At 45.3% G+C, this 17412-nt stretch overlaps 1 protein-coding gene across 1 annotated transcript in view; it reads left to right on the top strand.

Moving 5' to 3' along the window:
- The window catches only part of HSCB (HscB mitochondrial iron-sulfur cluster co-chaperone), a 15410-nt gene extending 5472 nt beyond the window's left edge, over positions 1 to 9938 (top strand). The window contains exons 5-6 of the mRNA XM_011995736.1: positions 4290 to 4337; positions 9504 to 9938. Of these exons, the coding sequence (XP_011851126.1) occupies positions 4290 to 4337; positions 9504 to 9595 (140 nt within the window). The 3' untranslated portion in view covers positions 9596 to 9938. The remainder of the gene's footprint in view (positions 1 to 4289; positions 4338 to 9503) is intronic.
- The last annotated feature ends 7474 nt before the right edge of the window (positions 9939 to 17412 follow it).

Raw genomic sequence — 17412 nt, 5'->3', positions numbered from 1 at the left:
AAAAAAAAAAAAAAAAAAATCAGCCAAGCGTGGAGGTGCACACTTGTGGTCCCAGCTATCCGGGAGGCTGAGGTGGGAGAATCACCTGAGCCCGGGTGTCAGAGCTTGCAGTGAGCTGAGATCACGCCACTGCACTCCAGCCTGAGTGACAGTGAGACCCTGTCACAAAAAAATAAATAAATAAAATCTATAGGGTAGATAAGCAGGCTGAAAGTCTAGGCAGGATTTCTATGTTACAGTCTTGCTACAGAATTCCTTCCCAGAAAACCTGTTTTTGCACTTAATGCCTCTACTTGATTGGATGAGGCCCACCCACATTATGTAGGGTAACATCCATTACTTAAAGTCAACTGATTATAAATGTTAATCACGTCTACAAATACCTTCACAGGATCATCTAAACTAGTTGGTTTTTGTTTTTTTGAGACATGGTCTCACTCTGTCACCCAGGCTGGAGCGCAGTGGTACAGTCACAGCTCACTGTAGCCTTGACCCATGGGCTCAAGCAATCTTCTCACCTCAACCTCTTGGATAGCTGGGACTACAGGCGTGCATCACCACACCTGGCTAATTTTTTGTGTCTTTTATAGAGATGGGATTTCGCCATGTTGCCCAGGCTGGCTTTAAACTCCTGGGTTCAAAGCAATCCCCCTGCCTCAGTCTCCCAAAGTGCTGGGATTACAGGCGTGACTCAATGTGCCTGGCAAACAACTGGGCACCATAGCCTAGCCAACTTGACTCATCAAATTGACCATTCCACATATAAAAGATTCCAAGGTTCTCTGTTAGAGTATATTCATTACATACTTTCACAGATACTTGTAGTGTTCTACTACAAATATCAGACACTGCGTATGACACTGAGGATACAGCATGGAACAAGAAAGACTGTGCCTTCTTGGAGTTTATATATGTCAACTGTGCCCAAAATGGATTCCCAAGTGTCTCCCCTCCCCACCTTTCCCCTAAAAAAAAATCTGTTCCTCTTAGGCCGGGCGCGGTGGCTCACGCCTGTAATCCCTGCACTTGGGGAGGCCGAGGCAGGTGGATCACGAGGTCGGGAGATCAAGACCATCCTGGCTAACATAGTGAAACCCCGTCTCTACTAAAAATACAAAAAGTTAGCTGGGCGTGTTGGCATGCGCCTGTAGTCCCAGCTACTCGGGAGGCTGAGGCAGGAGAATTGCTTGAACCCAGGAGGCGGAGGTTGCAGTGAGCCGAGATCGTGCCACTGTACTCCAGCCTGGATGACAGAGCAAGACTCCAAATAAAAAAATAATAAGAAGAATAATCTGTTCCTCTTCCAGTGTTCCCTAAGAGAATGACACCAGTTGAACAAGTGTAAATTTTGAGGAGGCCTTAACAACCTTATTTTTCCTTATGCGCGTAGTTAATCTTTTACATCTGAAAGAGCCGACTTAAATTTGCCTCAAATTCATCCACCCATCTCTATTTTCACTGCCACCAACCTTTTCCAAGCTACCACTCACTCTCACCTGGACAACTGCAGTAGCTTTTCACTGGTCTGTCTGTACCTTCAGGCCCCATCTAACAAATCCCTTCACTGTCACTGGAATCTTTTTGAAACTCAAGTCTTTTTTTTTTTTTTTTTTTGAGACAGAGTCTTGCTCTGTCACCCAGGCTGGAGTGCAGTGGTATCATCTCGGCTCACTGCAACCTCTGCCTCCCAGGTTCAAGCTATGCTCCTGCCTCTGCCTCCCAAGTTGCTAGGACTACAGGTGTGTGCCACCATGCTTGGCTAATTCTTCTATTTTTTGTTTTTAGTAGTGACGGGGTTTCACTGTGTTGCCCAGGCTGATCTCAAACTCCTGACCTCAGGTGATCCATCCATCTTGGCCTCCCAAAGTGCTGGGATTACATGTGTGAGCCACCAAGCCCAGCCAAAACCCAAATCTAATCACTACTTTTGGCCTTATTTAAATTGGCCAGGTGTGGCTTACACCTGTAATCCCAGTACTTTGGGAGGCTGAAGTGGGAGGATCTTTTGAGCCCAGGAGTTCAAGACTAGCCTGGTCAACATAGCAAGACCCCATCTCCATAAAAAAATTTGAAAATTAGCCAGATGTGGTGGTGCATGCCTGTAGTCCCAGCTACTCAGGAGGCTGAGGCAGGAGGATCACTTGAGCCCAGGAGGTGGAGATTGCAGTGAACCGTGTTTGCACCATTGCTCTCCAGCTTCAGCAGTGGAGCAAAACCACATCTCAGAAAAAAAGAAAAAACTTTTAAGTGGCTTCTCACTGCTCTAAAGCTCTAGCATCCCTTACAGGGCCCTGCATGCCCTGTCCTCTGCTTCTCTTCGTTTTGCCCTCTCCACTCCAGCCACACTGACCACTTCCGGTTCCTCATCTGTACTAGGCACCCTCCTACCTTAGGGCCTCTTGCTTCTGCCTAAAGCCCTCCTCTCCTTCACCCCATTTAAGTTAACCCCTCCTTTTTCAGATCTGAAGGCAATCATCATTTCCTCAGAGAAGCCTTTTTTAAGCTATCTATTAGTAGTGGCTATCTCTTTTGTAAGACTAATCACAGTTATAACTTCACTGTTCTGTGTGATATTAATTGATCAATATCAGCCTCCCTCATTAGACTGGAAGTTCTGCAGAAGGAGAAATCATGTCTACTTTTTGCTTCCCTCACATCCTCAGCTCACAGAAAAGTACTTATAGTTTAAAAGGAACTTGGTAAGTATTTACTAAATGAGCAAACAATAATGAGAAAAGATGCTTAAAGCAGTAAAATAGAATTTGTGGTGAGGGGACTGTCAGCTGGAGATATGTTGACAGCATTAGGGCTCGGTGGTAGGGAGAAGAGAAACTCAGGAGTTGCAGTCGATGGGCTCAGCTGCCCAATTTTAGATGACAAGGCAGCATGCTGTTGACTTTGTGTGACCTTGAACAAATGACTTCATTCCTCTGACCTTCAATTTCCTCATCTGTAAATAGAGATAATATTAGTACTGGTTGTTGTGGGGATCAAGATAAATGAGATAGAGCATGTAAAAGCATGTATTCTAGGCCAGGTATGGTGGCTCACGCCTATAATTCCAGCACTTTGGGAGGCTGAGATGGGCAGATCACCTGAGGTCAGGAGTTCGAGACCACTCTGACCAACATGGCGAAACCCCGTCTCTACTAAAAATACAAAATTAGCCGGGCATGGTGGCGCACGCCTATAATCCCACCAACTTTGGAGGCTACAGCAGGAGAATTGCTTGAACCCGGGAGGCAGAGGTTGCAGTGAGCCGAGATCGCACCATTGCACTACAGACTGGGCAACAAGAGTGAAACTCCGTCTCAAAAAAAAAAAAAAAAAAAAACACTTATTCTAGCCCTATAGTAAACATTTGACTTTGAGCAGCTCACTGACCTTAATTTAGATTAATTCCTAAATTTTCTCCTGTAAGGTATCTGTTACGGCCCAGGTAAAATGAATGTTCAAGGCATAGAGCTAGTTAATTTTAGGGTCAGGGCTTAAGAACCTCCAGGTTCCTAGTCTGTTCTTTTGTGGACACCACACTGCTACCTGAGAGGTGAGTTTCAAACACTGGACTGGGAGTCAAGTGACTTGGATTCTGCTTCCAGATCTTCCACTCATCACCCATGGGACAATTCCCCCAATACCTGTCATTTCCTACCTTAGGGATATAATGTATTTGACAGTGTTTCGAAAGACGACACCATATAAATGACTGATACTATTTATATCTGAGAAATGAGATTACTGGAAAATTCCTCATTTTCTAACAAGGAATCAAGAGAAATATGAGATAGCTGCTGCTTTATTTTGTTTGGCATCTTCTCGCTTATGACACAACATGATGTAAATGTTTTCATTTTCCTGAGAGGCCATACAATTTGCAAATCGTTGCCAGAAACACTCAGTAATGCTTTACTGATAGGTGTTCCCAGCATGTTAATATTCTCCTTGCTGAAATGTCGAAGACCCAAACTGTTTTGTGGAGATAATCAGTATATCCTTGTCTTTTTTTTTTTTTTTTTAACTGATTCTATAGCCATTTTATAAGCCTTGGTGATTGCTCCTCAGACCTTTCATGGGTAGAAAACAGAGTGTTATTAGGGTCAGCCAGAGTTCTGCTAAACAGCAGCTGCCGTCATGGTACACGCAGAGACAAAGGTTATGAAGCCTTACCCTTGAATACAAACTTCCTCCTTAGTTGTGTTCAAACCAGCATGATTACAAAGTATATGTATTGTCTTCATATTATAAGTCTATTTCAGTGGAAAAATTAAGAGAATGGTTTTCTTTTTCAGCTAAACAGAAAGAATTTACTGACAATGTGAGCAGTGCTTTTGAACAAGGTACTTTCTTTTCTTGACTTTCTTAAATATGGAAAGAAATTCCAAGCACTAAGACATAGCCATTCATTCAATGACTAGCTATGATATACCTTCCTATGATAGCTATGTTGGGAGATATGAAATACTTAGAATCTACATTTCTGCCTTTAAAAAATGCCTTTAATACATTTCTGGGCCGGGCACAGTGGCTCACGCCTATAATCCCATCACTTTGGGAGGCCAAGGTGGGCGGATCATGAGGTTGGGAGATAGAGACCATCCTCGCTAACGCGATAAAACGCCATCTCTACTAAAAATACAAAAATTAGCCGGGCGTGGTGGCACACTGCCTGTAGTCCCAGCTGCTATGGAGGCTGAGGCAGGAAAGTCACTTGAACCAGGGAGGCGGAAGTTGCAGTGAGCCGAGATTGTGCCACTATGCCAGTCTGGGCGACAGGGCAAGACTCTGACTCAAAAAAAAAAAGAAAAAAAAGGATCGACATTTCTGCCTTGCTAGAGAAACAAACTATATCAAAAAAGTGATCCGGGCATGGTGACTCATACCTGTAATCCCAGCAGTTTGGGAGGGTGAGGTGGGTGGATCACTTGAGGTCAGGGGTTTGAGACCAGCCTGGCCAACATGGTGAAACTCCCATCTCTATTAAAAATACAAAAATTAGCTGAGTGTGGTGGCATGTGCCTACAGTCCCAGCTACTCAAGAGGCTGAGGCAGGGGAATCGCTTGAACCAGCGAGGCTGAGGTTGCAGTGAGCCGAGACTGCACTGCTGCACTCCAGCCTGGGCAACAGAGCGAGACTCCTCAAAACAAAAAAAGAAACCTGAAGGAGGAATGAAGCTATTCTCAGGCAAATAAAAATTGAGGGAATTTGGACTGGGCGTGCTGGTTCACACCTGTAATCCCAGCACTTTGGGAGGCCAAGGCAGGTGGATCAAGAGGTCAAGAGATCAAGACCATCCTAGCCAGCATGGTGAAACCCCATCTCTTCTAAAAATAGAAAATTAGCCGGGTGTGGTAGCGTGCCTGTAATCCCAGCTACTCGGGAGGCTGAGGCAGGAGAATCACTTGAACTTGGGAGGTGGAGGTTGCAGTGAACCTAGATCGCACTACTGCACTCCAGCCTGGATAAAAGTGCAAGATTCCATCTGAAAAAAAAAGAGGAAATTTGTTGACAGGAGACCTGCCTTGTAAAAAAATGTTAAAATAATTGATTGGCCGGACATGGTGGCTCACGCCTGTAATCCCAGCATGTTGGGAGGCTGAGGTGGGCGGATCACGAGGTCAGGAGTTCGAGACCACCCTGACAAACATAGTGAAACCCCATCTCTACTAAAAATACAAAATTAGCCAGCGTGGTGGCGCTCACCTGTAATCCCAGCTACTCAGGAGGCTGAGGCAGGAGAATCGCTTGAACCCAGGAGTCGGAGGTTGCAGTGAGCTGAGATCACGCCAATGCACTCCAACCTGGGTGACAGAATGAGACTCTTGTCTCAAAAAAAAGAATTTATTTAGAGTGGAGAAAATTTATATAGGTCAGAAACTTGGGTCTACATAAAGAAAGGAAAACCACTGGAGAAAGGAATAAGTAAATGTAAAATTAAAACTTTTTTTTTTAATTGATCTAACAGTTAAATTTGTTCAAAATAATAAGTGCAACAATGGGCTGGGCGCAGTGGCTCACATCTGTAATCCCAGCACTTTAGGAGGCTGAGGCAGGCAGATCATTTGAGGTCGGGAGTTCGAGACCAGCCTGGCAGACATGGTGAAACCCCATCTCTACTGAAAATGCAAAAAAATTAGCCCAGCATGGTGGCAGGTGCCTATAATCCCAGCTACTCAGCAGGCTGAGGCAGGAAAATCACTTGAACCCGGGAGGCAGAGGTTGCAGTGAGCTGAGATTGCGCCATTGCACTCCAGCCTGGGCAACAAGAGAAAAACTCCATCTCAAAAAAAAAGGATAGAAATTTTGACACAGGGTCAGGCGCAGTGGCTCAAGCCTGTAATCCCAGCACTTAGGAAGTCCAAAGCCAGTGGATCACAAGGTCAGGAGTTCAAGACCAGCCTGGCCAATATGGTTGAAACCCCATCTCTACTAAAAATACAAAAAGTAGCCAGGTGTGGTGGCAGATGCCTGTAATCCCAGCTACTTGGGAGGCTGAGGCAGGAGAATCGAGCCAAGATCGCACCACTGCACTCCTGCCTGAGCAACAAGAGCGAAACTCTGTCTCAAGGAAAAAAAAAAAAAAAGGAAATTCTGACACAGGTTCCAACATGGATGAACCTTGAGGGCAATGTACTATGTGAAATGTCAGTCACAAAAGGACAAATACTATATAATTCCACTTATATGAGGTACCTGTGATAGATTCATAGAGAGAAAGTGGAATGGTGGTTGTGGGGAATAGAGTCAGGAAGAGGAAAATAGAGAGTTATTTCATAAGTAGACAGCTTCAGTTTTGCAAGATGAAGAGAGTTCTGTGAAAGTCTGGGCAGGGTGGCTTGCACCTGTAATCCCAGCACTTTGAGAGACTGAGGCAGATGGATCACCTGAGACCAGGAGTTCAAGACCAGCCTGACCAACATGGTGAAACCCCATCTCTACTGAAAATACAAAAATTAGCTGGGTGTGATGGTGCATACCTGTAATCCCAGCTACTTGGGATTCTGAGGCACAAGAATAACTTGAACCCGGGAGGTGGAAGCTGCAGTCAGCCAAGATGATGCCACTGCACTCCAGCCTCAACGACAAAGGGAGACTCCATCTGAAACAAACAAAAAGTTCTGCGGATGGATGGTGATGATGCTTGCATAACAATGTGAATGTAGTTAATGTCATTGAACTATACACTTAGAAATGGCTAACATGATGAATTTTATGTCATGTGTTACCACGACTTAATTTTTTTTTTTTTTTTTTTTGAGACCGAGTTTTGCTCTTTCACCCAGGCTGGAGTGCAGTGGCACGATCTCAGCTTACTGCAACCTCAGCCTTTCAGTTTCAAGTGATTCTCCTGCCTCAGCCTCCCAAGTAGCTGCGATTACAGGTGCCTATCACCACGCCCAGCTAATTTTTGTATTTTTAGTAGAGATGGGGTTTCACCATGTTGGCCAGGCTGGTCTTGAACTCCTGACTTCATGATCCGCCCACCTCGGCCTCCCAAAGTGCTGGGATTACAGGCCTGAGTCACTGCACCTGGTCCTAAAATTTTTTTAATACAAAAAATATATTAAATAAATTGAGAAATGAAATATGACCAAGGCCTTCCAAGTCCCTGGTAGACCCTTTGCCATTACATTTCCCACAGTAACCACCCTCCTGAATTTTGTGTTACTCATTCCCTTGCTTTTCTTGATAGTTTTAACCATATATGTACATAATAATGTATTATTTCGTCTCACATATTTTTATCTTTATATAAATAATATCATATATATCCTGTGACTTTTTTGCTAAATATTTTATTTTTGGAGTCATCTGGAATGATGCGAGTGGTTATAACATATCTTCATTTTAGCACTCTTCACATTGTGTTGTACTTATCTAAGTCAGGGTTTCTCGACTTTGGCACTACAGATATTGTAAGCCAGTTAATTCTTCATTTGGGGGAGCTGTGCTGAGCACTATAAGACGATTAGCAGCATCCCTGGCCTGTACCCACCAGATGTCAGTACTACCTCCTAGCTGTGACAACCAAAAATATCTCCAGATCTTGCCCGATGTCCCCATGGGGACAAAATCATCCCCAGCTGCAAATCACTGGTCTGGCCAGGCATGGTGGCTCACACCTATAATCCCAGCACTTTGGGAATCCACGGCAGGCAGATCACTTGAGATCAGGAATTTGAGACCAGCCACAGCCAACATGGTGAAACCCTGCCTCTACTAAAAATACAAAAATTAGCCAGGCATGATGGCAGACACCCTGTAGTACCAGCTACTCAGGAGACTGAGGCATGAGTATTGGTTGAACCCGGGAGGCAGAGGTTGCAGTGAGCTGAGATCGCGCCACTGCACTCCGGCCTAGGTGACAGAGTGAGGCTCCATCTCACACACACACAAAAAAGAAAATCACTGGTCTAACGGTGTCTTTCTTGGGAACTGTAAGCCCCCTGAGCTTATCTCTGTGCCTTAGCACCTGAACTGTAAGCCCCCTGGAGGCAGCTCTGTGCCTCAGCACCTGGCATAGAGAAAGCATCCAGTGCTTTCATATCCTCAGTATACCACCACATGTGTTAGGGAAAAACTTTTTTTTTTTTTTTTTTTTGAGGCGGAGTCTCGCTCTGTCACCCAGGCTGGAGTGCAGTGGCCAGATCTCAGCTCACTGCAAGCTCCGCCTCCCGGGTTTACACCATTCTCCTGCCTCAGCCTCCCGAGTAGCTGGGACTACAGGCGCTCGCCACCTCGCCCGGCTAGTTTTTTTGTATTTTTTTAGTAGAGACGGGGTTTCACCGGGTTAGCCAGGATGGTCTCGATCTCCTGACCTCGTGATCCACCCGTCTCGGCCTCCCAAAGTGCTGGGATTACAGGCTTGAGCCACCGCGCCCGGCCGGGAAAAACTTTTAAAACACAACCCCCCCTTTTTTTTTTAAAAAGAGACAGGGTCTCACCCTGTCACCCAGGTTGAAGTACAGTGGCGCAGTCATAGCTCAGTGCAACCTCAAACTCCTAGGCTGAAAGGATCCTCCCACCTCAGCCTCCCAAGTAGCCAGGACTACAGACATGTGCCACTATGCCCAGCTAATTTTTTTTTTTTTTTTGGTAGAGACAGGGTCTTGCTTTGTTACCCAGGCTGGTCTTCAATTCCTGGGCTCAAGCCATCCTCCCGCCTCAGCCTCCCAAAGTGCTGCAATAGCAGGTATGAGCTCCTGCATCTAGCCCCCACCAGTCATTTATTACTTGGGTCTATCCTGAAGAGAATAAACTTCTCTAATTTATGTGAATCCTGTGCACATGCTCTTACATGCCCCACCCCCCCAGCCCATTTGGTTTATCCCTTTGTCTCCTTAACGATCCAGATGTTCTCCCTCTTTGTTGCTAAGTCTTATTGAGGAATTGAGGGACCCTCCGGACCCCAGGGCTCCACCTATATATGGCTGCCCTAGTCATCAGAGTTGGTTTTATTCTTGCTTGAAATGAAGCCTGACTTCAGTGTCTCTGTTTGTTTCAGATGACTTTGAAGAAGCCAAGGAAATTTTGACAAAGATGAGATACTTTTCAAATATAGAAGAAAAGATCAAGTTAAAGAAGATTCCCCTTTAATTGTTGATAGTTTGAAGTTTAAAAAATAAAGTTCTTGCCAGGCGCAGTGGCTCACACCTGTAATCCCAGCACTTTGGGAGGCTGAGGTGGGTAGATCACGAGGTCAGGAGTTCAAGAGCAGCTTGGCCAACACAGTGAAACCCCATCTCTGCTAAAAATACAAAAATTAACCGGGCATGGTGGTGCATGCCTGTAGTCCCAGCTACTCAGTAGGCCGAGGCAGGAGAATCACTTGAACCCTGGAGGTGGAGGCTGCAGTGGGCACAGACTGCCACTGCACTCCAGCTTGGGCAACAGAGTGAGACTTTGTCTCAAAAAATAAGAAAATAAACAAAGTTATTGTGTATTTCTTTTCTGGCTTCTGGTAATTGGGAATAGATAAGCTTTAACCATTTACATCATCTTAATTAAGCCTGTGGCTCAAGCATTAATGGATGGCAAAGTTTGTCATGTGGGAAGAAAGACAGCCTAGTCAGAGCTTTGGGTGGTCAGTTCTTATCTGATACTTGACATTGCATGACCCCAATGTAGGCTAATGGATGAAGAGGTGGAGATGGGGCCAATTTGAGGCCCTACAAAGAGGAGTCCAAAAACTTTTTTCTGCAAAGGGCCTGGTAGTGAATATTTTCAGCTTTGTGGTCTATATCAAGGGTCCCCAACCTGTTAGGAACTGGATCACACAGCAGGAGGTGAGTGGCAGGTGAGCGTGCAAGTGAGCATTACCGCCTGAGCTTCGTCTCCTGTCAGATCCGCTTTGACCTTAGATTCTCAAAGGAATACGAACTGCGCATCTGAGGGTTCTAAGTTGCATGCTCCTTGTGAGAATCTAATGCCTGATGATCTGAGGTGGAATAGTTTCATCCCCAAACCATCCTCCAGCACCATCCGCATCCATGGAAAAACGGTCTTCCATGAAACCACTCCCTGGTGTCAAAAAGGCTGGGGACCCCTGGACTATATGGTCTTTGTTGTAACTGCTGTTGTGCCATTGTGACACAATCAGCGTAGAGAGTATGAAAACAAATGGACAGGGCTGTGTGCCAGTCAGACTTTATTTACAAAGCAGTTGATGAGCCAGACTTGGCCATGGCTCTGCCAACCTCTGCCCAAGAGCCACAACTTTCTAATGGCATGACCCTCCTCCCTAAGATAGATAGTCCCCTTTGGTACTGTGGCCTTGGGGCATTCTGTTTGCTAACAAGCAAGGCTGCCTAAGAGTCTCTTTGGTCTAAATTTCAAACTAGATAATATTATAAAGAATTAATCTGGTATTAGGCCGGACATGGTGGCTCATGCCTGTAATCCCTGCACTTTGGGAGGCCAAGGCGGATAGATTACCTGAGGTCAGGAGTTCAAGACCAGCCTGGCCAACATGATGAAAACCCATCTCCACTAAAAATACAAAAAGTTAGCCAGGCGTGGTGGTGCGTGCCTGTGATCCCGGCTACTCGGGAGGCTGAGGCAGGAGAATCACTTGAACCCGGGAGGCGGAGGTTGCAGTGAGCTGAGCTTGCACCACTGCACTCCAGCCTGGGCAACAAGAGCAAAAAACTCCATCTTAAAAAAAAAAAAAAAATTGATCTGGTATTAAGCACTAACCACATTTTCTGCTCCATCTTAGTGGAGTAGAGAGTAGTTGTAATTACTCCCTGGACAGCTGACGCACTTGTCACTATTTCCATGCTCTTCTAATGCAGCCCAATGCAGCTCTACTTCCCCTTCTGTATCTTTGAAATTCAGTTTAAGTTCTTCATCCCTTTCCAGGAAAACAAACAAAAAGTCTCTGGATCAAGGAAGATTAAAATAGCAAACAAAATTCTGAATTAAAAAATTCCAAGGCCAGGCGCAGTGGCTCCTGCCTGTAATCCCAGCACTTTGGGAGACCGAGGCAGGGGGATCACCTGGGGTCAGGAGTTCAAGACCAGCCTGACCAACATGGAGACACCCCGTCTCTACTAAAAATACAAAAAATTAGCCGGGTGTGGTGGTGCGTGCCTGTATCCCAGCTACTCAGGAGGCTGAGGCAAGAGAATCGATTGAACCCAGGAGGCGGAGGTTGCAGTGAGCCGAGATTGTGCCACTGCACTCTAGCCTAGGTGACAGAGTGAGACTCTGTCTCAAAAAAAAAAATTCCAAGAAACAACATTTTAAAACTCTGGAGATAATTGCCTGTCTGTAATTGGAAAAAAGTCAGGGGGTTTGATCCAAAGTTTAAATACTACTCCAAGAACTTAAAACTGTAGCTCCTTTGCAGTTTCTTTTTTCTTTTTTCTTTTTTTTGAGACAGACTCTTGGCGCTTGTTACCCAGGTTGGTGTGCAATGGCGTGATCTCAGCTCACTGCAACCTCCACCTCCCGGGTTCAAGCGTTTCTCCTGCCTCAGCCTCCCAAGTAGCTGGGATTACAGGCAACTGCCACCATGCCTGGCCATTTTTTTGTATTTTAGTAGAGATGGGGGTTTCACCATGTTGGCCAGGCTGGTCTTGAACTCCTGACCTCAGGTGTTCCACCCACCTCAGCCTCCCAAAGTGCTGGGATTACAGGCATGAGCCACCATCCCAGTCTCTTATCCTTGTTGAAAAATGTGTATCTTGTGAATCCCAAACCAGTTATACTCAGTTAACATTTTAGAATTCTTTGATCTTTAGAAGGCAAATTAACCACAGCAGCTGTCGGGCTTAATGATACTTGGGAACATCAGCACAATCTCCACCCCCTCACAGTATACAAGGAGAATGAATTACTTGTCTGAAAACACACCAGGAGTCCTTTAAGTAAATAATTACAATGCAAGCATATGTCCTCATTAAATTGGGTGCTTCTGCAAAAAAAAAGGAGGAAATGAAAGGAGGGTTTGAAATACTTGTGCAGACAATCTTCATTCCTTCTTCAGAACAATGATCAAGACCAAAACAATCTGACCACAAAAATAAATCAGATCAACATTGCCACATCTTTGGAGGAACTTCAAAGAAACTTTCCTTTACCTGTTACCATCAGCTGGAAAAGCTGCAGGGCCTCCCATGTCTAATTTGGGGAATAAATAAAAAAGACATTATTTCTGAGTCATGGCTTCTGAGGTGAGTGGGCTTACCTTTTTCTCCCACCTCTTCCAAATTCTTCCCCTTCTCATCTGAAGTTTAACTGGACTTCTAAATCCAGGAACCCTTTCAAGTGTTCGCTAACAAAGCCCTGTGGGAGGTATGCTAATAGACGGCTGAAAAGTTGGCAGCCCAATTTGGATTAAAGTTTCAGACCAACAATTGAAGCAAATGAAGCACCTCCTGCCCCCGCCCCCAACACACACAGGCACGCACACACACACACACAGTTCCCAATATAGTGTCAGAACAAATCAGAGGTTTCAACTAATTTGTGACTATGTCTTCCCAGAGTTTGGTGTCAGACAGTGTTCGTGTTGTGAACTGAATAATTTTGTCCCCCAAAATTCATATGTTGCAGTTCTGGCGCCTCTAAGGAAGTAATTAAGATTCTACAAGCCAGGAAGAGAAACTGAAACTGACCATGCTGGTACCTTGAGCTTGGACTGCAGCCTCCAAAACTGTGAGAAAATAAATTGCTGTTATTTAAGCTACCTAATATCTGGGTTTGAGTCCCAGTTCCCCTACTTATATTTCATCTGTATTTTTTTTTTTTTCGAGATGGAGTCTCGCTCTGTCGCCCAGGCTGGAGTGCAGTAGTGCCATCTTGGTTCACTGCAACCTTCACCTCCCAGGTTCAAGCTATTCTCTTGCCTAAGCCTACCAAGTAGCTGGGATTACAGATGCCCGCCACCACACCTGGCTAATTTTTTTTTTTTCTTGTATTTTTAGTAGAGATGGGATTTCACCATGTTGGCTAGGCTGGTCTCGATCTCCTGACCTCGTGATCCACCCACCTCAGCCTCCCAAAGTACTGGGATTACAGGCATGAGCCACCGCGTCTGGCCATCGTCATCTGTATTTTGTTTGTTTGTTTGTTTGTTTGCTTTTGAGAAAGGGTCTCTGTTATCCAGGCTGGAGTGCAGTGGTACCATCTTAGCTCACTGCATCCTTGACCTCCCAGGCTCAATCAATCCTCCCACCTCAGCCTCCCAAGTAGCTGGAACCACAGATGGGCACCACCATGCCTGGCTAATTTTTTAATTTTTTGTAGAGATGGGGTCTCTCTACATTGCCCAGGCTGGTCTCGAACTCCTGGGCTCAAGCTATCTACCCACCTTGGCCTCCCATAATGCTGGGAATACAGGGGTGAGCCACCATGCCCAGCATCCTCATCTTATTTACGTATTTATTTATTTAAGACAAGGTCTGGCTCTGTTGCCCAATCTGGAGTGCAGTGGCATGATCTCGGCTCACTGCAACCTCCACTTCCTGGGCTCAAGCCATTCTTCTGCCTCAGCCTCCCAGGTAGCTGGAACTACAGGCATGTACCACCATGCTCGGCTAATTTTTGTATGTTTTGTAGAGACAGGGTTTTGCCATGTTGCCCAGGCTGGTCTCTAGTGATCTGCCCACCTCAGTGGCCTCTCAAAATGTTGGGATTACAGGCATGAGCCACTGTGCCCGGACATGGCCTCCTTATCTTTAAAAGGATAATAATAGTTCCTATCTCACAGTGTCATTGTGAAGATTAAGTGAAATAAATTATCCATGCAAATTGCTTAGCATGGAGCATGGCACATGGAACTCAGAGATAATTCTTCTTTTACTTTCAATTATAATTACTACTTTTATTATTTTTACTTGGGAAACAAAATTATGCCTTTCATTGCGCCGTAAATACATTCTTCCAACAAAATTCCAAACACCTACTTTGTGTAAGAAACCACTTAGCCCTGAGAGAGATAGAACAGTCAGATGCTTCCTGTATATTTGGGGAAATCACTTTTCACCAAAAACAAAACAACAATAAAAGTTCTGGGCTGGGCCGGGTACGGTGGCTCACGCCTGTAATCCCAGAACTTTGGGAGGCAGAAGTGGGTGGATCACTTGAGGTCAGGAGTTCGAGACCAGCTTGGCCAACATGGTGAAACCCAGTCTCTGCTAAAAATACAACAATTAGCCAGGCGTGGTGGTGTGCGCCTGTAATCCCAGCTACTCGGAAGGCTGAGGCAGAAGAATCACTTGAACTTGGGAGGTGGAGGTTGCAGTGGGCTGAGATCATGCCACTCAACTCCAACCTGGGCAACAGAGTAAGACTCCATTTAAAAAAAAAAGATTCTGGACTGGGTATGATAGCTCACACCTGTAATCCCGGTACTTTGGGAGACCAAGTGGGAGGATCACTTGAGCCCAGGAGTTCAAGACCAGTCTGGGCAACATAGTGAGACCCCATCTCTACAAAAAATTTTAAAACTTAACCAGGTGTGTTGGCAGCCTGTGGTCGCAGCTACTGAAGTGGGAAGATTGCTTGAGCCCAGGAGTTTGAGGCTGCAGTGTGCTATGTACATGCCACTGTACTCTAGCCTGGGCAAAAGAGCAAGACCCTGCCTGAAAAAAAAACAAAGTTCGCATTTGCTGCATAGTTACCATATGCCAGGGAATATGTGTAGTATTTCGCCTGATTCCATCAAAATAAGCCGAATTTGACTTATTTTACTGATGAAGAAACACAATTCAAGAAGGTAAGAGTTAGCCAGGTGAGGTGGCTCATGCCTGTAATACCAGCACTTTGGGAAGCCGTGGCAGGTGGATCACTTGAGGCCAGGAGTTAGAGACAAGCCTGGGCAACATAGCAAGACCCCATGTCAAGTTTTGTTTCTTTTTTCTTTCTTTTTTTTTTTTTTTGAGATAGTCTCACTCTGTTGCCCAGGCTGGAGTGCAATGGCATGATCTAAGTGCACTGCAGCCTCCCAGGTTCAAGCGATTCTCCTGCCTCAGTCTCCCAAGTAGCTGGGATTATAGGCATTCACCACCACGCCCAGCTAATTTTTGTATTTTTAGTAGAGATGGGGTTTCTCCATGTTGCACAGGCTGGTCTCGAACACCTGGTCTCAAGCCATCCGCCTGCCTCAGCCTCCCAAAGTGCTGGAATTACAGGTGTTAGCCACCATGCCCAGCCACGTCTCAATATTTTTTTTAATGTAACAAAAATAGAAAAACAAAAGTAAGAGTATTTAAACCCATCTATCTGCAAAGCCTGTGCTCTTAAAGGGCTGAACTCACCAAGATTAAGTACCAGTCAATGGGGTTAAGCAATTCATAATGAGAGGTGCCATTTACCAGGGTCCATGCCATGCCACGGAGAGGTAAGATTTGTTAGGAGTCCCTATTTCCAAAGCCTGTGCATACAGCCTCACTGGTTCTAGGGAGGGATCATTTCCAGGTGTGGTAACTGAAGACGGGAAGAGGAGGAATAAAATCCAGACAAGCAGAAAGAAACTACGTCAGGTGTCCTTCAAACCACCGGAGTTCTGATGATTTGCCAGGAGATCTCACAGGATTCAGTATATGGTCCTACTCATGGCTATAACTTATTATAACAAAAGTATACAAAATGAAATCAACACAAGGAAAAGGTTCCTGGCACAAAGTCTGATGGAAATCGGATGCAAGCTTCCAAGGGTCTTCTTCCAGTGGAGTCACATCAGAAGCACATAATTCCCCCAGCAACAAGTTGTGACAACACATGTGAAAATGTTGTCTGTAAGGAAGCATAGATAGACGCAATACCAAGGGGTTGGCCGGGCACGGTGGCTCACACCTGTAATCCCAGCCTTTAGGAGGCTGAGGAGTGCAGATCACTTGAGGTGATAACTTCTGACAACCCCCACCCCTCATGGATCATTGCCATGAACAGTTTGGTATCATGTGTTTCTTTCAGAGGGGATAAAGCCTAGTACTCTGGTATTATTTACCTAACTCACTTGCTAAGATTGTTTCTTTTTTTCAGATGGAGTCTTGCTCCATCACCCAGGTTGCAGTACAGTGGCACAAACTCAGCGCACTGCAACCTCTGCCTCCTGGGTTCAAGTGATTCTCCTGCCTCAGCCTCCTAAGTAGCTGGGACTACAGGCATGTGCCACCATGCCCAACTTATTTTTGTATTTTTTGATACAGACAGGGTTTCACTATGTTGGCCAGGCTGGTCTTATACTCCTGACCTAAGGTGATCTGCCCGCCTCAGCTTCCCAAAGTGCTGGAATTACAGGCATGAGCCAACGTGCCTGGCCGCTAAGTTTGTTTCTTAAGTTCTATCAATTAATAACTATTATGTAGGCAAATTACTCATTCCCCTCCCGTCGGCCCCAGCTTTTTTTTTTTTTTTTTTTCCTAAGACAAGGTCTTGCTCTGTTGCTCAAGCTGGAGTGCAGTGTTGCAGTCACAGCTCACTGCAGCCTCAACTGCCCAGGATAGTCATAATGGAGTTTCCTTCTGGATGGTATTAAGTGATTTTTATTTGCTTTTCTGTACTTTTATCAGCCCCACCACTAACTAAGAAGCTGTGTTCATTTTATAACCAGAAAACATTGTTTAAAAAAAAGGTAGGGGGAAACAGTTGAGATTAACCACCAAGGAAAAAGTAGTCATGAAAGGATTGTCTAAGTGTCTGTATGTCTCTGACCCACCAACCCCATGAGAGGTGCACTGGAAGTAACATCAAAGAGGCAGGGTTGGACAGTCACTAAGAAAAAGATGGGTCCAGGTGCAGTGGCTCATACCTGTAATCCCAGCACTTTGGAAGGCCAAGACAGGTGGATCACTTGAGGTCAGGAGTTTAAGACCAGCCTGGCCAATATGACAAAACCCTGTCTCTACTAAAAATACAAAAATTTGGCCAGGTGCAGTGGCTTATGCCTGTAATCCCAGCACTTA

Source organism: Mandrillus leucophaeus, unplaced genomic scaffold (assembly GCF_000951045.1).
Source record: "Mandrillus leucophaeus isolate KB7577 unplaced genomic scaffold, Mleu.le_1.0 Scaffold496, whole genome shotgun sequence".
NCBI lineage: Eukaryota > Metazoa > Chordata > Mammalia > Primates > Cercopithecidae > Mandrillus > Mandrillus leucophaeus.
The sequence above is the reverse complement of the archived record's forward strand: the minus strand, read 5'-3'. Positions and strand labels throughout refer to the sequence as shown.